The sequence below is a fragment of the Pyrus communis genome, chromosome 4 (assembly GCF_963583255.1).
Source record: "Pyrus communis chromosome 4, drPyrComm1.1, whole genome shotgun sequence".
NCBI lineage: Eukaryota > Viridiplantae > Streptophyta > Magnoliopsida > Rosales > Rosaceae > Pyrus > Pyrus communis.
In genome coordinates this window covers 4,809,691-4,832,399 of record NC_084806.1, presented here as the reverse complement: position 1 = coordinate 4,832,399, position 22,709 = coordinate 4,809,691, and the positions used below count along the sequence as shown (strand labels likewise).

Below are 22,709 nucleotides of genomic sequence, written 5' to 3'. Positions count from 1 at the left end.
AACTCAATAATTTTTAGTTTTTGGTTTTTAATTTTTTTAAACTGAAAATAGTTACCAAACAAGATTTTAATTTTTAATTATTAAAAAAAAGAAAAAAATTGAAAACAAAAGTTGATCAAACTGCTCTTAAATTTGTGCATATGTTTTGAGCATCGACTAAAATTTATGTACTGGTGTGGAAGTAATGCCAAATGGAGTTGAGAAATGCTAAGGGACTCTTCGTGGACTTTTTGTGTAACATCCCACATCGTTCAGGGGAGTGGATCATGTAAGCCTTATATGTATATTCTCATCTCTACTTAGCACGAAGCATTTTGGAAGCTCAATGACTTTGGGTTCCATGGGAACTTCGAAGTTAAGCGAGTAGCGTGCGAGAGCACTCCCATGATGGGTGACCTACTAGGAAGTTATCGTGTGAGTTCCCAAAAACAAAACCGTGAGGGTGTGGTAGGGGCCCAAAACGGACAATATCGTGCTACGACGGAGTCGAGCCGGGAATGTGGTGGGGGCTCGGGCTAGGATGTGACAATTTGGTATCAGAGTCAATCCCTGCCGAAAGTGTGCCGATGAGGACGTCGGGCCTCTAAGGGGGGTGGATTGTAACATCCCACATCGCTAAGGGGTTGGATCGTGGAAACCTTATATGTATATTCTCATCTCTACCTAGCACGAGCCCTTTTAGAAGCTCACTGACTTTGGGTTCCATGGCAACTCCAAAGTAAGCGAGTAGCGCACAAGAGCACTCCCATGATGGGTGGCCCACTGAGAAGTTCTCATGTGAGTTCTCAGAAACAAAACCGTGAGGGTGTGGTAGGAGCCCAAAACGGACAATATCATGTTACCGCGGAGTCGAGCCCGAAATGTGGTGGGGGCCCAGGCCGGAATGTGACATTTTGCCACCTCATAGTTTAATTCAATTTACCTCACAAGTTACTGACAATTTATTTACCAATATTATAAAATATTATGTCAAAAAATAAGTGTAAGAGAGTTTATGAAGTTTCTCCATACCATTTCTCTATAGAGTTTGGTGGAAGTAATCAAAGATGTGCCACATGTGGTTTGGTGGGTGCATCTTATAAAGTATAAAATAGTAAAAAAAAACAAAAAATGCTCCACTTGAGTCTTTAGGTCGAAGGGTATAAAATAGTATAGCTTAGACATTTTTTATACAATAATATTAGGAGTGGAGGTTGGACTAAAAAGAAATAATTTCCACACTTTTTATTTTTATTTTTTACATATACATCTCAATTTTTTATCATAAAATTGATAAATTAAAAGACAACGGTCATAATTAAATAAGAGTACATGAAAGGCTAAAATGAGTATTGTATTTATCATATTCTTTAAACTAATTCAAACCATAAGTCAACAATAATTTGGTATTCAATTCATATTTTTTGGGAATAAAAAGCATTATATGCTTATTTTGGCAATATATACATATATATATATATATATATATATACGCGCTTATAATCATTTGCAACAGAAAATTTTAAAAAAGCTTACGAGTTAATAGTTACAGAAGTATTTTCTAAATAAGCACTTATTAAAACACTTTGGATTAGATTGTTAACAAAAATTTCAACGTGTTCACAATGCTAGAAGTACTTATGAAGCTAAATAATTTGTGCAGAAACAATCTCAGACGAGTCTTAGTCATAACTAAAAAAACTATACACGCATCGACAGATTCCGAATCTAAATATGGATTTCAACAAAATGATTCTTCTCAAAGCGAATGGAGGTTGATTTGGGCCCAAATTCGTTGGCCCATCTTGAAATGTAAGTGGTACGTAACTACGTATCCCCTACTTTGAACTTCCCGGTCACACTAACGAACAGAGGGTCTAAGACCTGGTTTGGTACTAAGGTGATTCTGAAAAAAGCTGCTATAAAAAAAAGCTGGGAGCTGTTTTTGTGTTTGGTAAACACTCAGCTTCAGCTTTTTTTCACAGTTTTGGATGAAAAAAAGGCAAAAACAAGAAGCTGCAAAACCCAGCTTTGAAAAACCGGTTTTTTTTCACATCTGTTTTACATAAAAGTTTACCAAACACTCTAATACTGTTTTTTTTTTTCAAAAGCACATTTACAAAAAAGTTTACCAAACACTCTGCTGCTTTATTTCACAGCTGCTTATTCTCACAGCACAGCAGAAGCAGTTTTTTTTCAAAGCACAGCAATACCAAACCAGCCCTAAATCAACAGTACTCAAAAATGGCATACGGAACCGAAGCGACGTCGTGTGGTGGTTGTCCTACTCGAAAAAATATCCCACAATTAAAACGATAAAGCCAAATCACTCTCAACAGAGAGGGTGGTTTGCCCAAAAATCTCTCTCCCGCCATGGACACTCTTTGTGTCCTCTCAACCTCACATGCCTTCACGCGCCTCCTTCCTCTCAGCCGCGCTTCCCATCCCCTCCTCCGCCACCCCACCAAAACCCTAGGGTTTTGCTCTCCCAAACCACCTCCCGCACACTCTCCGACCTCACCGCGATTCCGATTCACTTTCCAGTGCCCGAGCTCCGCCTTCCCCGCCAAATCTCAGCTCTACGATGCCGATGAAGAAGAGGAGGAAGACGAGTACGAAGAGGAGGAGGAGGACGACGTGGACGTTGCCGCGGATGAGTACGACGACGTTACTGGGGATATGTCGGACGGACTCGAGCAGAGCGACGACGAAATTGAGAGTTCGGTGGCTGACGCAGAGCCGTCGACTCGGCCGGAGGAGTTCAAGTGGCAGAGAGTGGAGAAGCTCTGCGGCGAAGTCAAGGTTTTCGGCGAGGAAATGATAGATGACCACGAGCTCGCTTCTATCTACGATTTCCGAATCGATAAGTTTCAGGTGGATTTCAATTTCGAATCACACATTTGAAGATTTCATGTTTCATATGAATTTTGGAATGAATTTTTTTGAATAATTTTGGATAGAGATTAGCGATACAAGCGTTCTTGAGAGGTTCGTCGGTGGTGGTATCGGCGCCGACGAGCAGTGGAAAGACTTTGATAGCGGAAGCTGCCGCCGTCGCAACGGTGGCTAGGCGGAGGAGGTTGTTCTACACGACTCCACTTAAGGCCTTGTCCAATCAGAAGTTTCGAGAATTTCGGTACGAGAGATTGAGAGTAATATAATTGCTTTGTGACTTTGTGGTTTCACAATGTAGGTGATGCACTTTTGATATGTTGAATCGAATTAGCTTATGCGTTCTTGTAATTTCAGTGAGACTTTCGGCGATGACAATGTCGGCCTTCTCACCGGAGATTCTGCGGTAAACAAAGATGCTCAGGTTTTAGTTATGACCACTGAGATCTTGCGCAACATGTTGTATCAGAGGTACATTTTGTATCTTGCACAATACCTTTATACGCTTTCATGATTTCAACTTCGTATTAAAACGTCCGAGTGGATTCTTGGGATTAAGGATGGGATTTCATTTAAGCTTATTGATGCAGTGTGGGAATGGCTTCTTCTGGGGACGGACTTTTTCACGTAGATGTCATTGTCTTGGATGAAGTTCATTATCTGAGTGACATGTATCGGGGTACAGTGTGGGAAGAAATCGTAAGTGCAGTTTGTTGTCAAGATACTCCTTTTACTGCCAGTAATGCTGCTGTAGTGTTTAGTCATAGAATCTTATCATATATTTCAGGTTATATATTGCCCGAAAAAAGTTCAACTCATATGTTTGTCAGCAACAGTCGCAAACCCAGATGAATTGGCTGGTTGGATTGGTCAGGTATTTTGGTCCTTGGTTGATTTGATGCTCACATTGACTGAAAATATCTTACATTGCCGTCCCCCTACTTTGTTTTTACAATTTCTTTTACATTTTGATTTGGAGACATATACGGGGTTCAATTTTATACTCCTTTCATCCTACTTGTAGATTCATGGTAAAACTGAATTGGTAACTTCATCAAAGCGTCCAGTACCATTGACTTGGCATTTCTCGACAAAGACTTCTTTGTTGCATCTTCTTGACAAGACGGGAAAACACATGAATAGGTACTTTGTGTATATTCTTTTCATTTACAAAGTAAATTCAAGGTTCGTTATTTTTTATTTATCAGTGTTCAGCTTGAGAAGGGATGCCTTTCCATTTTAATTTATTTTTTCATGAGTAGATTGGACTAACTGCTTTAAGGTGCTGTTTTTCGCTTGGGGTTTCTTATGAGATCCCCTTTCGCTTCTTTAAGATATTTAGAGTTATTCCGTGATGCAATTTTTTGAAGGTTTAACTTGCATTGCCAGTTAGGAATATACTTATGTACCAATATTATGTTTTGGTTATCACTTATACTCAATAACTGGATTCAATCTTATTCTTGTGTTATTCACTCTGAATTTCTTCCCTGCATCTCTTTCCTTTGAGCATATGATGGACATCTAATAATATAAACATTTTCTTTAAAATGGAACAGGAGGTTGTCAGTCGATTATCTTCAACTCAATGCTTCAGGAACAAAATCTTACAAAGACGATGGGTCTAGAAGGAGGGGCTCAAGAAGACGTGGAAGTGAGATGAGTTATGATGACAGTAATGGTAACATGTCTAGACGACCACTGTCAAAGAATGACATCAACTTAATACACCGTTCGCAAGTATGATTCATGCATTAATGTTGTGAGACCCAGAACAAGTTTCCTTTTCTTTTCCTAGGGACACGGTGATTTGATCCTGCTCACTATTTTCTATTTTCCTTTTAGGTACCTCAAATTACAGATACATTATGGCAACTTAAGACTCGGGATATGCTTCCAGCAATATGGTTTATTTTTAGTAGGAAAGGATGTGATGCTGCTGTTCAGTATGTTCAAGATATCACGCTCTTGGATGACTGTGAGAAGAGTGAGGTTGAATTAGCCTTGAAGAGGTTCCGCATCAAGTATCCTGATGCTATCAGGGAGACTGCGGTGAAAGGTTTACTGCATGGGGTTGCTGCACATCATGCTGGCTGTCTACCTTTATGGAAATCATTCATAGAAGAGCTGTTTCAGCGGGGGCTTGTTAAGGTCGTCTTTGCAACAGAAACACTTGCTGCAGGAATCAATATGCCTGCTAGGACAGCCATTATTGCATCCCTCAGCAAAAGAGGTGACACTGGACGTGTCCAATTAAGTCCAAACGAACTGTTTCAAATGGCTGGGCGTGCTGGACGTAGAGGCATTGATGAAAAGGGTCATGTAGTGCTTGTTCAAAGTCCTTATGAAGGCGCTGAAGCAGGTTGCAAGATTGTTTTTGCTGGACTTGAACCTTTGGTTTCGCAGTTTACAGCTTCTTATGGAATGGTGCTGAATCTTCTTGCTGGTGCAAAAGTTACTCATAGATCAAATGAACCAGATGACACCGAAGCCTCCCTATCAGGGCGAACTTTGGAAGAAGCTAGAAAGTTAGTCGAGCAAAGTTTCGGAAACTATGTTGGCAGCAATGTTATGATTGCTGCAAAAGAGGAGCTTACTAGAATTCAGAAAGAGATTGAGACACTGTCTTCAGAGATTAGCGATGAAGCCATTGATAGAAGGAGTAGGAAGATATTATCTGGACCAGCATATAAGGAGATTGCAGATCTACAAGAGGAATTAAGAGCAGAGAAACGACTGAGGACCGAACTTCGAAGAAGAATGGAATCTCAAAAAATGTCTTCACTACGACCCTTGTTAGAGGAGTTTGAAAACGGACAATTACCCTTTTTGTGCCTGCAGTATAAGGATTCCGAAGGAGTTCAACAGTCTATCCCGGCTGTTTATTTGGGGAAAGTTGACGCAGTCAACAGTTCAAAGCTCAAGCACTTGGTTTCTGTTGATGATTCATTTGCACTAAATGCAGTAGCCTCGGAGTTTGAACCAAATGTGGTTTTCGAACCATCCTATTATGTGGCTCTTGGTTCAGATAATTCCTGGTATTTGTTTACAGAAAAGTGGATTAAAACAGTTTATAAGACGGGTTTCCCAAATGTTGCTTTAGCACTAGGAGATGCTTTGCCTCGGGAAATTATGAGCACGCTTCTGGATAAGACAGAGCTCAAGTGGGAGAAGCTTGCCGAGTCTGAACTTGGCGGTTTTTGGAACATGGAAGGATCTCTTGAGACATGGTCTTGGAGTTTGAATGTTCCAGTCTTGAATAGTCTTTCTGAACATGACGAGCTTTTGCATAAGTCAGAAGCATACAATGAAGCAGTAGAACGTTACAAAGATCAAAGAAACAAGGTTTCACGTCTGAAGAAGAAGATCTCGCGTACGCAAGGCTTCAGAGAATACAAGAAAATTGTTGACATGGCCAAGTTTACGGAGGAAAAGATTAAACGATTAAAGAGTAGAGCAAGGCGTTTGACTAATCGAATTGAGCAAATTGAACCCTCCGGTTGGAAGGAGTTCTTGCAGATCAGCAATGTCATACACGAGACTCGAGCATTGGATATCAATACCCATGTCATATTTCCACTTGGTGTAACAGCAGCTGCCATTCGGGGGGAAAACGAACTCTGGCTTGCAATGGTTCTTCGAAACAAAATCTTAATAGGTTTGAAGCCCCCAGAACTTGCTGCCGTCTGCGCAAGTTTAGTATCCGAAGGGATCAAAGTTCGTCCTTGGAAGAACAACAGCTACATATTCGAACCTTCGAGTAAAGTAGTCGACGTGGTCAGCTTCTTGGATGATCAGAGAAGCTCTTTTCTTGAGCTTCAAGAAAAACATGGGGTAAATAAACCTTGCTATTTGGACACACAGTTTTCAGGTATGGTTGAAGCCTGGGTTTCTGGGTTGACTTGGAGGGAAATCATGATGGACTGCGCGATGGACGAGGGCGATTTAGCCCGCCTCCTACGGCGAACCATCGATCTGCTGGCGCAAATTCCCAAGTTGCCGGATATTGATCCGCTACTGCAGAGTAATGCAAAGACGGCGTCAAATATTATGGACCGTCCTCCAATTAGTGAGCTGGCTGGATGAAGAACATTATGTTTATAACAGAATGAATCTTGTAAACCAAACTGATGACATTGTATCAGACCTTCCCATTCTTTTTCATCTGAAAAAATGAAATACAATACAAAAACATTAAGAGCTCGTTTGGTACGTTAGATTGGACTGAAACGGATTACTCCTTTTCTTCAAGGCACGTTGAGGTGAGGAAAAAAAAAATTATGACCAACTAGAAGATACAAAGATGGATACTGAAAACTTATCCGTTTCAATCGTCTGTATTAGAAGGGATGAATTTTTCCACATTGAGTGATTTCAATTTATTTCTCCTCCCAGTGTAATATATCGTTGCTTAAAAAGCAAATCCTCTTCTAATCCGCTCTAAATTAGGGAATTATTCATTGCAAAGGGCCGCTTAGGAGTTTGTATTTGTTCCAAATTAGAGAATTACCCTAAATAGTTGGAAGTCAAAATGTTTTTAACTAACGTAAGGATAAATAATACAACTGGTTCTATCACGACCGTTGATTGTCTACAGTCGCAAATTCCTGGATCACTATTTGACAATGCATTTTGTCGACATTTTTCCCCGGACAATCTCCGCCCCACCCCAGTGAATGGAGTCGGGTGGACAGATCGACTATCGCATGGTCGAGTGTTAAGGTAGGACCTTCAGCAAGGTTTAAATCAAACACCGACATAGACCTTAAACTAAAAACGAAATGATTATCAAACTTTCCCAGACAAACTTTTAAACATATTGAAAGCGTTTATCAACACCTCGCTTGGATAAACACACAAAAATGGAAAATTTACGATTGAATTTCAGCAAGTAAATATCGGGCAGGCTGGTTGGCCGGCCTTCTAAAATAAGACAAATCGGCCAGGTAATTTAAACGACCCGTGACACACTTAACTGTCCTGTAAAATCAATTAGATCTTCCGATACGCCATTACAAAAAATTTAACAAAAAATATTGATCAATAAAATGAATCTCCAGTTTACAACACAAATTACCTCTATTTACACGAATGCGGCTCGAAGTGCCAACTCAAAAGTATACAACTTTCGATCCACATCCCCCCTTCCTCCCTCATCAATTCTTTATTAGGTTGGAGAGACAGGTCTATGAGAATACAAAGGTAATTCCACAAAATGTTTTTCGTTCACAGCGACTCAAATTTTTCGGGTTTCCAGCGCCACTGTATGTAATGCTTGCAAAATGCTACTGGAGAAACAAATGTAAACAGTGTCACAAATAGTTAATCAGGGTTCTCTCCTTTAACGACAGAAGTATCCAATATCGCAATTAAAAAACCGAGCACATACCATATTTACTTGATGGTCAAAACATGACATATCATGAGCCAGAAAGCAACCGCTGAAATCGCTCTACTCTACTAGAACCGTAAGACGACCTAGCCAGGTTATGGCATGAACTGTTCTGGTGCAAACTTTTCCTTTTCTTCTTTGTACGAAACAGAAAGTCTTCTGTATCTAAAACGTATGAGACCTACACACACAAAATTTTAATTGATTGACAGATGCAGACACCCAGAAATGCAGACCTAATCATAAAATGGAAACGCACAGAGTGCCTCAATTTAATTCAAAGCTTACCGTCACAACGTATTAAAAATGTAACTACCTAATTATAGACAGAGGAGTGAATTAAATACCTTGGATGATTGGTAAGCGATCTTACACTCCAGACCATTAGCGACTTTTAGTCCTTCCATGGCCTCACAGATAGCAGACAAATCATCGCTGCCATACTTACGTTTGTTCCTGCAGAAATAAGCAAACAATTTATAGTCACAACAACTCAACTTAAAAAACTCCATACTCCTAAATATAGCTAACATACCTCATCAAGAAGATCCCAGACTTCTCCTTTTTGTCAGGAAGAACTGAAAGGAATTCATCATGCAGATACGCAGAAAAATTAGGGTCCATAGAAACAGCAGTCATTTCAGGCTTATCATGCCCAAAATCCATTAGCTGAATAGACACCCGGGTTGGAGAGGATGCCTGCAACAAAGAAAGTAGTGATACTTAATTTGAGTTGAAATTCTACAATTGTAGACAGTATTAACTTAGAATGTCACAGAAAAGACCTACACAATCGATGCGGTAAATGTTCTCATCATGAAGAAGAACGCGAGCATTTTCGTGATAAACCACATCTACAAATCTTCCTGGTTTTCTTGATTTTTCAAATGCATAAAGCTGGACGAGTTTGTTGTCCATCTCTTCACTGGCGACTGTTTGGAGCTAGAAAAACAGGGAAATGAAGCAAAACTTCTGGGGTAAAAAAAGGAAGATGGGAAAGAAACTTGAAGAAAGAAGAAAACATATATGGGCATCTACCTGCTTAACGAGTTTGTAGATCAGCTTGTCTAATGTGAATAGAAGATATGACTGTGTCCCAATGATGGCTCGACAATCATCTTCAAATTTCGTATTGTCAGAAGAACCGTCAAGTAAATTGTAAAGTGCATTCATGAATCTGTACCATAAAATATGGAGTTAGGATATATATACTCACTTAGTTGTGAACAAACAAGGAAACCAAAGCAAAACTACCTAGCATAAGAGTCTGTAGGGCTCGTCTCATTTGAAGAAGCCCGCCACTTCCTCTCAGCAGATGATGAGTTAATCTTTGCTGATTGTATTCTCTCATATAATGTCTGTCAAATAAGTGAAACAGTTGGGATACACGTATATCAACATCTACTAAACTCAAAAGAGACAGAGACACAAAAGTGATATTATGACCAGAGTACTTGCATATAATCCATTAGACTAGATATGGACGGTTGAGATACATACAACCCACTATTATCCATATATGATCTAGTGGCTGAACTACAAGTACTTAAGTCCTTATTCACCAGTACACACGTACACTTTTGTATACTTGTCTTTAAATGAACCTTACTTGGTGAAGCCTGAATAGCACATAGAAAGAATCATTTCCATAAAATATCTGAGAGTCCTTCTCCTTGTCATGTAAAGCTGGAGGAACATATTTTGCAAGAGGCTTCACAGTCGAGAGAAAACGTTCTGAAAGAGGCAAAGATATTCCATCTCCTTCAACATCGTGGGCATCAGCCATCCCTTCAGCTTCACCTTCACTCTCGGCCTTAGTATCGTGCTCATCATTGTCCCCATCTTCCTCATGCTCTTCATGAGAACATTCCTCTCCGTCACCAGATTCACTTCCAGAAACATCACCATTCTCAGAGGCATTCTCACTATCCTCAGATGACCTCGGAGCACTTTCCTCACCTTCATCATCAGCATCAGCTTCATTTTCTCCACCTGTCTCTCCACCGCATATTTCTTCTTCCCCATGTCTGGCTTGATATTGCCTGCTGACAGTACCGTCCTTTGGTTTTTGAACAGCCTCTGAACCAGCTTCTCTATAATTTGCAAAATTATCCTCCTCGAAATCTCCATTTGGAGATATCTCGCCTTCTTCTCTATCAATCTTGAAGTGTCTAGCAGACTCTTCAAGATATCTGAGACCTATGGCGCCTTCCGCTACTGCTCCATTTGAGGAAATACCTGGTCTTGTAGAATCACCACCCTATGACATCAATAGGAACACAATTATCTTCAGCACACATTTACTGTGACAATACTATTAGAAATAATATCCAGGACCACAAAGACAACTAGCAAACAGTTTGTCAGCTGTAGCTAGTCTAAAGGCCATGATTTGATGAGTAGTGAATACAATCAAGGAATTGACTAATCAAAAGCTGATATGTACCAACAACCCATAATGCCCATATCAACCAGGGTTCTCAAAACATCAAAGTATTACCACAGCGTCAACCATACCTCTGATGAAGGTAACTCCAGCCCAACATCAACAGTGCCATTACCAGGTCTGGACGGAGTAGGACTATGCCCTAGTAACCAACAAAAAAAAGGATTTCAGAAATCTAGTTGCAATTTCAGAAAGAAAAAAGAAATAGTAAGAAATAAATAAATAACAAAGCAATATGTCCAAGTAATACGGATAAAAACTTTCAGTAGTTTATAACATTCTACAAACCTGATGAGTGTTCCAAATTAGTTCTTCCATTACTTTGCTCCAACGCAGTGGCAAGTGATACATTAGAATTCACTAATCGTTCATTGAAATTGTCTTGTTTGCTAACTCCAGACGTTTCCTCAGCTGGAGATGTATTACTCTGCACTTTACCTTGTCGAGAGGTATTGTACAATGTATCCCCTTCACGTGCAGCATGATCCATGTTGAGACAACTTTCTTCTTTGACCCCATTAGCCCCATTTACTGTCCAAGTCCTGCAAGAGCTTGATTGTTCAGGTTGAATGCTTTCATCTCCATTTCTTGATGAATTCAACTGTTTGGAACTCGTCAGAGTAGCATCACCATCAGGACTACCATCACTCTCTCCAGGACTCACAGAACCACTCTTTACGGCAAGATTTTTTACTTTCACACCATCTTCAGTATCCTCTGCACCTTGAGGCCGTGTAGGAACACCAAGTATTGGTTCAAGAAAAGTTGTCCATATCTTCATAACTTTATCCAATTGCTCGGTTGTGCAAACTTCTCCACAAGAATATTTGACGAGTTGATACAGATCTTCATGGATTTCTGGGTCAGGGTACTCAAATTCCAAATTCGGAATAATAGGTCGTCTATTTCCAGCAGCAATAGCAAGAAGAACATCATCTTCCTTCCGCTTCTTCTCACTAATCTCTTTAATCTCTGCCAACAAGGCTGCAAAAGTTTGTTCTCATCAATGAGAGGAAAGTGGAAAGCAATAAATTCCATAAGTGGAAAGAGCAATTGCAAAAGAATGGAAGAATACAGAATCTCCATATTCTAAACTAAAATGGAAGAGAAAGCCTGATCTAATGTAAATTTATAGCATGACCTGCCCAATAAAATGATTAACAGTGTAGATCTCAATCTCATAGGTTTGGCACTCAATTAACATACGCAGTTATTACTATTATCATGGCTATAACCGCCATTATTAATTTTGTAAAACTAAAAACTCTCGGTCAAAGAAAAAAAGGAAATAGAAGATGGGATTTCAATTTTTAAATTACCTTTTGTGCTTAAGCTCTTGGTGTCTTGTTGCTTAAAGTAGAAGCTACGATGATCAAGTGACTTGTGATAGTTCTTGGCATATATATCAGCCCAAACTTTATTAAAATCCGAACGACACCTTGCCCACTCTTCTTGCTTTTGCTTCAAACGGGTCAATATGACAGGCAAAGCTAGTGGGGCATTTTTCCTCAACACGTCCATCACATCAAGCCCATGGTCACCATATAATCGCTCAATGCACCTTAGGTTCAGAGCTAGAAAAGAAGAGAAAAGGGAAAAGTCCCGTCAAAAATACATCCCCAAGAAAATGAAAATCAACAACTGAGCTTATATCACATAACCAGGTATCTTCAATTCAGTCATTAAAAGAATATAACCTGTGAAGTGATCTTCAATACGAATTGGACTGTCCATCTTAATCGTATTGTTGTTGATCTTTTCTAATAGATCTTCCACGCGCTTGGTTGTTACGTTCACTGACTCCAACAACATATCCAGTTCAAACCTAAGAAATATAAGAAGATGAATTACCAAGTACCAAAATCAATAAAGCCAATGGCTGGAAATATTTACAAGCAATTAGTAGTGTAATGAAGGGCAAAATGTCGAAATAAACAGCATGACACATATCTTTCCCTCTCGAAAGAGAGATGCCAAAAAAACCCCTAGGTTTCCTTATTTGTAAATGAGCATACCAAAGTGCTAAAATGGCAACATGAACCTTGATGACAATAAATACAATTTTGAGGGAGGTGGGAAGGGAACAACCACCTTGAGTTAATGTTGCTATAAAACAAATAAATAATGGGAAAACCATAGTAGATACTGAAAAATCTTCGACCAACCTGTCATCCTCACACCGAAACAGGCTTTCTTCATACTGGTTTTTGCGCATGTGTTTAAAAGAGTAATCCTCACTTCCAGAAGTAACGGATACCCAGTGGTCATTTAATACTTCAAAACCAAGCTCTGTTCTTTGGCTAGCAGAAGGTATTGGATACTGCAAGACATGAAAATAAAAATAGAAATATCAGTAAAAGCATCAATACCTCCTTAAAAGGGAAAAATAGATAATTGTCTAAGAAAGCACCACATACATTCTTTGGCAGGAGACGATAGCTCGGAGTGCAGCGCTCACAATTGGAGAGGTCAAGCTCATTAATGGGTTTTGCCAAATATTTATCCTTGCTGGTATATAAACTCTTCTGGCCTCCAACTTCTTTGATTCCAAAGGCACCATTTTTATCAAGTCTCTCTCTTTCTCGAGTTTCATGCTCTCTATCTTTAACCCCATCATCCCTTTCACGATCTCTATCCCTATCCCTATCCCTATCTTCTACCTTCACCGATCTGGGTAAATGTCCTTCATTCCACAAGGATTCTGTGATGAATTAAGAATCAACAGTTGGTTTGCAAGTCTATTGACAAAGGACAAAATATTTATAATAAAAAAAATAAAAAATAAAATAAAAACCTACAAATTAACCCTCAGATCAAATTAAAAAATAGAAAGATAAAAAAATGGTTTGTTGAAGCCTGTGCCAGTGCTCAAACTCTTATAATAAACTAAGAGGAGGATCTAGCTTATATGAAACAAAAAAAGGGAACAAATCATGTTACGTACTTTTACTCATCACACCAGCAAGGAACCCATCTGCAGGACAGGACTCAATTAGATAGTGTTAATCACACATATATAGTGTAGGTAAAAGAATAGATTAGATCAATACCTTTCTTCTCACAACATGCCAAAAAATCATCGAACCCATCCATAAGTTCAGGATATCTTCCAATTAAATCAGCCACCTACACAAGCAAAAATCTATATATATTAGAGATTGTGTTCTGTAAATTTCCTTTTAACAGGTAAATAAATTAAAACAGTTTATACAGTTTTACATGTATACGACTTACCAAAGACTGCAATTCAGAGCGTGTAATAATTTCCTTGCTATAAATATGAAGGCACTTCAAAAATTCCTGGTAATCTTCAGGATTTCGTAACTTCTCCTTCACCTTCTCGCAGAAAGCAAACTCCTGGCCGTACATACCTGCGATGATATAAAATAAGTAAAAGAAGCTACTGGAGGAAGTAGACCAAACAGGCAAATAAAGTGCTCGTCTAAAAATAAAAAGTGCAGAGACAACTGACCCTTATCATGCACACACAAACGCACATAGGAACAACCGAACATATCAAATTTTGTTGATAGATAGATTGCTATAACGTATTAAGTTATTAATTACCAGATGAAAACCAACTTTCATTAATGATTATGTAAATCAGTTCAAAAATATCATATAATTCTCACTTTTTGCATAATTTTTATCATCATAAGAGAATGAAATGAGATTCATGGCCTTCCCCACCTGGCTGCAATTGTTCAGTGTCTTCAGTCCTACGAGCAGATTTCTGTTTGTGGGGAAAACGCTGCGTATTGAGGTCTCTACTGCCATCATGGTCAAAATCCCTATCATCCCGTTCTCTTCTTTCTCTGTCTTCTCTCCTCTCCTTCTCCTTCTCGCCACGCCTCCTTTGCTCTTTGTCTGCTTTCATCAGAGCTTTATCATGGTCAGGATCAGGACGGTCAACACTGAGATCATGGTCAGCATAAGAACCCATGGTCCTTTCTTTCTGGCAACAATGCACGTGTATCAGATGTTAGCATCAACAACAATGAGATATCAATATGAAAAAAAAATAAGTAATACAAAGGTGTGAGAGAGTGAGAATGGAAAAAAAAACCTTGTCCACGTGCATCTGCCGCATAGTAGGCATTGCAGAGCTCCTATCCCGAAGCATTGAGTTTCTGTGAGGTGGATGAATGGAAGCTGTTCCTGTAGTATCAGGTAAAAAGTGGGTAAACTCCACAAGCAAATCTGAGTGGTCTTGGAAAAGTGCAGCAACCTGCAGATGTTCAAAGTGAATTCTTTAGAACATGAACTAAATGAACAACATCAAATTAAGCAATAAGGTACGAAAAAGATGTATCAACACACCTCCTGGTAAACCTCTTGGATGGACTTGTTTTCCTTTCTGTACATATTCAGAATGTCTAAAAAAGATTTATAAACATGGTCGTCGCCTTGAAATCGTGTCTGCGGGTAGAGAATTCATTAGGTTACTAAACTTTAAAGCAACCAGTAACGCCAGATTAAGATACAAAGTAATGTTCCGACCTTAATCTTGTTCACGAAATTGATGGCTTCCTCAAATTCAACAGGCTTCTTTTGAGGAGGTTGTTGGTCATCATCAAGTGGGAGGGTTATTTCATATCCCTTTGGCAAGAAGGTATTGAAACCTAATATTAGCTCTCGATGCCCTTTAAATAAATCTTTCACCCTCTCTATCACACCCGCAGTGTCAATTCTACAATCAACACAACACACAAAAACTCAAGTAAACACAAGCTCGCATAAGCAAATTACCAAGCCATCATCCAGCAAGTAAAGTAAATGTATGGATTTCAGTATAGCATATAACATGATCGAACCTTGTGGCCTTGAAGTCTTTCATGACTTCAAGAAATTCTTCGTATTTTCCCCTGTTTTTGTCTTGAAATATATCCTTCACTGCTTTTAGATACGCTAAGGCATCATTTGTTGTTAACTTTTGGGAAGCTGCTGCTGCCGCTGCCATCATCTGGGGTTGCCCAGAACTTCATTGCAAAAAAAAGAAACTTACAAATTAGTTAACGTACAAAATTCCCGACCTCTTCAAGTAGATCAATCCCCATAAAACAACTTTTTCAAGTAAAATTAAACAGCATCCTAAATTTTGTTTTTTGTTAAAGGAAAGATAAGAAAATCCGTATTTCAAATTTAAGTTTCTCCCCAGTCCACACCTGAGGAAGATTGAAACTTTCAGAGATAATTGGTCTGAAAATCGAATCAAAATTTGATCTTTCCTCGGTAAGTCAAGCCAAACCGGTTAATTTCGTAGCCTCTAACTGATAAATAAACATTTAATTTTAGAATTAAAAGCACACGCAGTAAATCAACAAGCACGGACTCACCAAATTCGACCAATAATCAACTTAATCTCATAATTAACAAGCATGTACTAGGATAATCAAACACGAAATTTTTTTTTAAAAAAATTAATACAAAAACAAAATTAAAACAAATAATGAGAAGAGAATACAAGAGATGAAGAACGTACGGCTCTCCTCGAGCGGAAACTACGGGCCGCTTGAGTTGCGAGCTCATAAAAACGTCGTCCCTGGACCTCTTCATCTCCGTCGTCGTCGCCGCCGCCAACTCTTCCCCTCCTCAGCGACAAATCATGCTTCAAACTGCGATTCAACACCAACTCCCTCATTCAAACACAAGCAACAAGCACAAAGCAGATCTAAAACCAAAAACCAAAAATTCCAAAACAAAACTCGACGAAAAGCTACCTACACAACCAGAAATCCAATCCCGAAGCTCCGAGCAGATCACCTCTCCGACGCCTAAATCCTAACCACAAAACAAAACCACAGAGTTAGTAACATTTACTTGAAGGCAAAGCAATGCTCAGACAAAATTTCTCAAATTTTCCCGAGAAAATCAGGAAACGAAGATTACGAAGAGATCGTCTAGTCGTCGAACAGCCGAAGTCTTCTTCCAATACAAGCTTTTCTTCCAACTCCGAACAAAAAACGCAGGAAACGTATCGCTGCGGAGATTGTTGTGATTCTCTGAAGCCGCAGCGAGGGAAGACGAAGCCAGATTACAAAACTTTTCACCTTACGTTTTTATTTTCTTTTTTATCTTTCTCGAGAAACAAACAGAAAAACAGAGAGAAAAAAGAGAGAGGGAGAGAAGGAGGAGTTTAAGAAAATGTGGTTTATATAATATAGGGATATAAACGCCACTCTCTTCCTACACTGACAATGAAAAAATTGGGGTTAATTTTCCGGTCACGTTAGGGATGGTTTACCGGCTGTGGGCGGTTAATTAGGGATTTTGTCTCGATTAGGAGGTGATTAACTACTCAAAAGCATGGATTAATCACAAAGGATGGTGGCAATTTGGGTGATTAAGTGGAGGTGTTGGGGGTAAATGTGTCCAAGGGATTTTGAATTGTGCTTTTTGGCAATTTAGGGTTTGGGCTAAGGACGTAGATTTTAATCTTTTTTCTTTTTTTTTTCTTTTTAAATTTTTGGGTTTTTTATAGTTTTGATTTATGTGTGCTGCTGGTTTGGTAAGACTCTGGGAGTGGTTGTAGAAAATGAAAGTGGGTTTTAACTAGATCATGATTTTTTGATGATGAAATTGCGTCCAACAAATTAATAATGTAATATAGCTTTGGAATTAATTTTTCGGATTTAGGTTTTATTTATTTTTGCTTAGCTTTGAAATTGTCAGTTTTTATTTTACGTTGTGGGAATATCTCAACGACTAGTTCCTCAGCGCGCGCTTACGCGCGTATCAATTGGTTTATTGTCTTTTATTGCTGTTTTTTTTTTTAATTTGTTTGCATTTTAAGAGTGACAATCGATTAGAATTTTGGTATAAAAGAAACGTGAACTTGTTTTTGCCATTTCACCATCTTTAAATCTGATGGATTCTCCTTCTCATAGTATTTTAGCTAAGTGAGGACGTTACCATTAGGGTTTTTTACCATATATATTCATTAGAGTGAATGTATTTCTCCCTACTAATTTTCTGCAGTTTAAATTGGTTTAAAGTAAATTATCGTTGGTGTTAACAAGATATATGGCTGAGATGGGCTGGGCTGAGTTCTTAGAGTGCTTTGGTTTTAAGCAGAAAGTATGGCATCCAAACAGGATCCTAGGATCCAAGTTGAACTCAACTATGTAGTTGACCGTTGGCATGTGAAGGAAGATTTGCTGTCTTGATCCAATTTTTTATGAAACAAAAAATCTGACATTGAATAGAAGGCCTCAAGTGGGCAATTGGATAAAGCCCAACAAGAAAGTCATGGATTTACCAAGAAGCCCAGTGGACTCTGATTCCTCTGCAAGGCTCTTACCATCTTTTGGATCTTGCGTGATAAGGAAATGCGTGAGCCCTTCCTTTATAAAGAGGGTAGTGCTACTCACATTTTTTTTTAACCTTTTACATACTTTGTTAAATTTCGTCTAGTAATATTCTTCAATTCATTTGATCCGACGACTGAAAATTAAGAGAGGTGTATAAAAGATGAAAATGGATATTTGGATACAATTTCAGTTGAAGAAATCGAACCGGAACGAAAATATTAGTACAATTTCTCTTTCAGATTCCAGAAACTAAACCAAACCGAACTGAATGAGTATACATTAATATATTTTTTATTTATTTAAGTTCACTTTGATTTTTAGTTTATTTAACTGAAATCAAACCAGTCCGAACTGAAACAAACCGAATAAATTTGGTTTGATTTTCGGTTTTCGCAAAAATTGTTGTTTTGAATGCCGAATCCGGATACAAGTTCACATTTTGTCTGTCCGAGTCCAGTAGTATTTGGGCTGTACGGCTGCATGAACATTAAGATAGTAAAGAAGCCTAGCCCATCTTTACAGCTTTATGGCATATGAAAATGGTCCAACGAGTATATATGGACATCAAATTCGCATTTGACGATAATTGAACTTAAAGATCTCTTATTTATAATTAAAAAATTTACCATTTAACTATAGTATTAAGTAACTAAAAATTTGAATAATTGAATAAAGAATGTTTGCTGGATAAGACGTGAACCCAAAAACAGTGGATGCTTGTCTTTGTGTTGCAGCCACCACGTGGAATTATTGAATTTCCATGGTACACAGATTCCGAACATGAAGCGTGATATGTAACTGGTAGAGTTGGTACACGCAGAAGACGAACTCATCAGGTCCCACAATATTGGCCAGTGGGGCACTGTCCTCCAACTCTAGGACAGATCCATTACATAGCCCTAATCAGTTAGATTCTTAATCATATTGGGCACTGCCCTACAACTCTAGGACATATTCATTACATAGCCCTAATCATGCATATTGTTAGATTCTTAGTCATATTGGGCACTGCCCTACAACTGTAGGACAGATTCATTACATAGCCCTAATCATACATATTGTTAGATTCTTAATCATTAGGGAAGACCTAAACTCCCTTGCATAGCTTTCGCCTACGTGAAGTCATAAATTTATGTTTGATACAATTATTTGATGAAGTGTATATTGCTGTTGCTGGCTAGCGTGTGAAATCAACGGCCAATGTTTTTATATTTGATTCGGCTGAGCCCTTTTGTTTTGCATATGTTAAAAGATTGAATAAACTATAAATTAAGTTATTCGATTAAATAAAAATGAGCAACAGACACAGAACAAGTGTGGTTATTAATTAGCTCATGTATAAAGTGTGTCAAAAAGTCAAAACGTGTGCCAAAAAGTAAAAAATGAGTAATATTTTTGTCAAAAATTTTAATTGTTATCACGCTTTTAACAATAGCTATCTTGTTTCACGATGACACTATTGTATCTAGCTCCTTGAACCACCACTAGTATCCATCTTCGGACAACCATATGGCGCCCAGAGAAACCATTCCCTTATATATACTAGCAGATGCTTTGTGTGAACAGTTTTATTTTATTTTTTTATTATTATGAAGTGTGATTAGTTTTTAAAATTAAAAAAAAATCAGTTATGAAAATTGGGATAATGATGAGCAGTTTTCTTTATCAATTTTCAAATAGAGCACGCTATACTAACATGGTTGTGAGGTTATTATAAAAAAACTGGAAAATTTATGTTCATGTAATTACTAAATTGCTCATATTTTTTATATTTTTTATATTTGTTCAGTTTTGATGATGGGGTTAAAATTATAATTTCCTTGAGTTTTGAACTACCGAGGTTCTATTAATAGATAATTTAGATATATATGGTCCATAAATATTGTTGGATCGACTTGGCCCGTCATTCTAGTTTGTACCAAAACAAACGTTGCATCGCATGTGAGATTGTCGTCTGTGAGAAGGAAAACACAAAACACATGGAATGGAAGGGACAAATATATAAATGCAGGTATGGATGGATATTAATCATCGAAAGAAAGAAAGAATTCGATGGTTTTGGTCTAAATTTTGGCCTGGCCTTCCCATGTGAAGGGCCGCCAAGCTATCCCGAGTTACCATCCAAGGACAAAGCTTAGCTCTCAGATGGGGTCTGCCTCTCAGTCAAACAACATGGCCGCTACTGCTTTTGCATGCAGCATGCATGGACCAAACCACACCAATGACACCATGCATGCACAGTCGTCCAATATCCAATATATCCACTTACATTTTAGTTCGACCGTTGATCTCTATCTTCTCTCTCAGCGACTTCTTATGATCTTATCTATCTACTTTCTTTGTCTGTATATCTATGTTTGCATATCCACGCTCATCGAGTACATTTTGTAACACTTTTGTTGAGAATATTTATTTAGAAGTTCTATTAATTAAGAATACAAGATAGAAAGGAAAATTATTGTTTTGAATTATTTCACAATTAGGGCTTTTTTTATCCTATTAGGTCATGAATTCTGCTAATGAGAATATATATCTTATTAGGTCATGATTTTTGAAGGTATTAAAGATACGTGTCTATTAGGGCTTTCTTTATGGGCAATAAATCTAATATTCTCATCTATAAATTTAAGGCTTAGATGCCCACTCTCTTACAATAATAGTACATAAGGTGGTGTGGGGAGAGAAGAAGATTTTTGCTTCTTCGTTGCTACTCGTGATTTCAATGACTTCTCAAAGTTAGTACATTTAGTATGCATATTATAGATTGATGACTGAGATAATTGTCGTACGTGGAGAGCTTGTAGCTAGGAATCCCATCTAAAGTTCTCTCTTAATAATTACAGCTACATTATACATACGTAGCTCTAATTAAACTGTGCATCATCGAGTTTGTAGCTATGAAGACATTGAATAATGTACGTAGTTGACAACTAATATAAATAGACTTATCTTATACGATGTACAATCTTTTCTTTGTACTGAGATATATAAGATCTTCTGGTAATTTTTAGTTACAAGTCTGAGATATGCATTTTTCGTAAACCATTCCAACATTCTACGCAAGCAAATGGGGCATGATTAATTAAAGTAATTGAAGTCCAAAAGTTGACATCGCTGCAGTATATATTTACTGTGTGCAGACTTATTTTATTCAAAAGCAAAAACTAAAACTGATGATATTCCAAACACCACGCTCAGCTGTTGCCTTTTTAGCATACATTAATTTAACAATTAATCTTAAATAATATCGTTGAAAATTCCTCCCCATTTTCCACTTATTTTTGTAAGATATAATCCAGCTGCTGCAACATTTTTTATTACCCTTAAAAGTTAAAACTAAACATTTGCAACTAGTTCGTTTTTCTGAATTTTAAAAAGAGGAATGTATTATTTTAACTTGGTGTGATCTCAATAGAACTACACAAGTGCGAAAGCAACAGATCAGTGCCGGATAGTGCCAAACCTTTTGCAAAAAATGAAAGATGCCACATGAATTCTAACTTATTTAGTGTCCCAACATACATATACATTCCCTTCAAATTTAGGCAAATATGGTGTACCCAGTTTTGAATTTTTTTAGTTTTTGTCACTATAGATTTTTCAGTATTTTGAGTATACGGTATTCTAACTCATCCACGTGTCCCAACATACATATACATTTCATTCACCTGTAGTGAATTTTCAAGATAGCACATGGATAACACAAATTGGGTGACGTAAAGTACATGTGGCCGTTGAGCTTCACACAAAACATGCTTTGATACTATGAAGAAAGTTGAGTTCCACCGTAAAATCAATCAATAATACATGAAGAGTAACCTAATTACTTATAAGCACATGTAAGGTCTCTCATTTCCCGAACATGGAATTCATCTCAACATTATGTAGTGTTATTATTTAACTTCAATTACGATATGTATACTTATTTTTTATTGATATACTCTAAAAATGAAAATATTAACCATATCGCTTGTTTATCTTACAACACATAAAATAATACACCACTTAAACATGCATGTATTTCGAAAACACATAAAAATCAACTTAGTACTGGTTTGGTACTGATCTGCTTTTATAAAAAAATGGGTATAAAAAAAAAAAAAAAAAAAAAAAAAAAAAACTAAGTTCAAAAAGGTATTTGGTAAACACTTAAAAACAACTTATTTTAATAGTTTTGAGTAAAAAAAAAAAAAAAACTGAAAACGTGAAGCAGCAAAAATGAGCTTATTCTCATAGCACAACAGAAGCAGTTTTTTTCAAAGTACAACAATACCAAACCAGTCCTTAATCATGCTTTTCATAATTAATCTCATTCATTTAAACTTAAATGACGGGGGGATTTACACCAACTTGGGGCCCTTTCTGTCTCACTCAAAAAGTGCGCAAACACACACAGAGATGCTGTAATAATATTGTGGCATGGCATAACCGTAGCGATTAGGTTTGGTGGGTATAGATAGATAATGGGTCCACTTTCGACGACCCCACAGGCCCAGCTAAATCAAGTTAATCAACCCTATTAACATCGTGATTAGCATAACATGATACACTAGTCTTAGCAGTCCCGGTAACTTAAAAAATGATAAAAGATGAATCAAACGGGGTGGTGGGTCCTATTCTCGACTAGCACATCAAGGTAAATCTGAAATAAAAGAATCATCTTCTACATCTGGACTCGAATCCAACCTAA

At 37.8% G+C, this 22,709-nt stretch overlaps 2 protein-coding genes across 5 annotated transcripts; one reads left to right on the top strand and one right to left on the bottom strand.

The window, feature by feature from the left end:
* The first annotated feature begins 2,286 nt into the window (after window positions 1-2,286).
* On the top strand, window positions 2,287-7,099 carry LOC137731091 (DExH-box ATP-dependent RNA helicase DExH15 chloroplastic). Its single transcript, XM_068470167.1, has 8 exons — window positions 2,287-2,853; window positions 2,940-3,115; window positions 3,229-3,342; window positions 3,462-3,570; window positions 3,659-3,745; window positions 3,896-4,014; window positions 4,431-4,611; window positions 4,717-7,099. The coding sequence occupies exons 1-8, from the start codon at window positions 2,353-2,355 to the stop codon at window positions 6,955-6,957; spliced, it is 3,528 nt and encodes a 1,175-aa protein (XP_068326268.1). The 5' UTR covers window positions 2,287-2,352; the 3' UTR covers window positions 6,958-7,099.
* A 638-nt stretch (window positions 7,100-7,737) lies between these two features.
* On the bottom strand, window positions 7,738-16,537 carry LOC137731007 (paired amphipathic helix protein Sin3-like 4). Of its 4 annotated transcripts, none has more exons than XM_068470042.1 (24): window positions 16,430-16,537; window positions 16,192-16,324; window positions 15,524-15,688; window positions 15,210-15,399; window positions 15,030-15,128; window positions 14,776-14,937; window positions 14,400-14,664; window positions 13,944-14,080; window positions 13,760-13,835; window positions 13,654-13,683; window positions 13,127-13,410; window positions 12,875-13,029; window positions 12,407-12,534; window positions 12,029-12,283; window positions 10,998-11,693; window positions 10,781-10,851; window positions 9,873-10,523; window positions 9,518-9,621; window positions 9,302-9,440; window positions 9,053-9,205; window positions 8,799-8,962; window positions 8,611-8,719; window positions 8,261-8,444; window positions 7,738-8,159 (listed from the first exon to the last, which is right to left on the bottom strand). In XM_068470042.1, exons 2-23 carry the CDS (start codon window positions 16,263-16,265, stop codon window positions 8,292-8,294), a joined length of 4,260 nt encoding a protein of 1,419 aa, XP_068326143.1. In that variant the 5' UTR covers window positions 16,266-16,324; window positions 16,430-16,537; the 3' UTR covers window positions 7,738-8,159; window positions 8,261-8,291. The 4 variants fall into 4 exon arrangements, with proteins under 4 accessions (XP_068326143.1, XP_068326145.1, XP_068326144.1 ...); XM_068470044.1 differs by having other exon boundaries at window positions 7,738-8,156; XM_068470043.1 differs by having other exon boundaries at window positions 16,434-16,507.
* Between the last annotated feature and the right edge of the window lie 6,172 nt (window positions 16,538-22,709).

What these genes read in the sequence shown, in the direction of transcription:
- LOC137731007 (XM_068470042.1), bottom strand. Translation starts at nt 16,265, where the DNA reads ATGAAGAGGTCCAGGGACGACGTTTTTATGAGCTCGCAACTCAAGCGG. An exon ending in ACATTTACCGCATCGATTGT is followed by an intron (nt 8,963 to 9,052) that starts GTAGGTCTTTTC and finishes TCTTTGTTGCAG; the next exon opens with GCATCCTCTCCAACCCGGGT. An exon ending in TCTGGGATCTTCTTGATGAG is followed by an intron (nt 8,720 to 8,798) that starts GTATGTTAGCTA and finishes TTATTTCTGCAG; the next exon opens with GAACAAACGTAAGTATGGCA.
- LOC137731091 (XM_068470167.1), top strand. Translation starts at nt 2,353, where the DNA reads ATGGACACTCTTTGTGTCCTCTCAACCTCACATGCCTTCACGCGCCTC. An exon ending in TCCGAATCGATAAGTTTCAG is followed by an intron (nt 2,854 to 2,939) that starts GTGGATTTCAAT and finishes AATTTTGGATAG; the next exon opens with AGATTAGCGATACAAGCGTT. An exon ending in CGCAACATGTTGTATCAGAG is followed by an intron (nt 3,343 to 3,461) that starts GTACATTTTGTA and finishes TTATTGATGCAG; the next exon opens with TGTGGGAATGGCTTCTTCTG.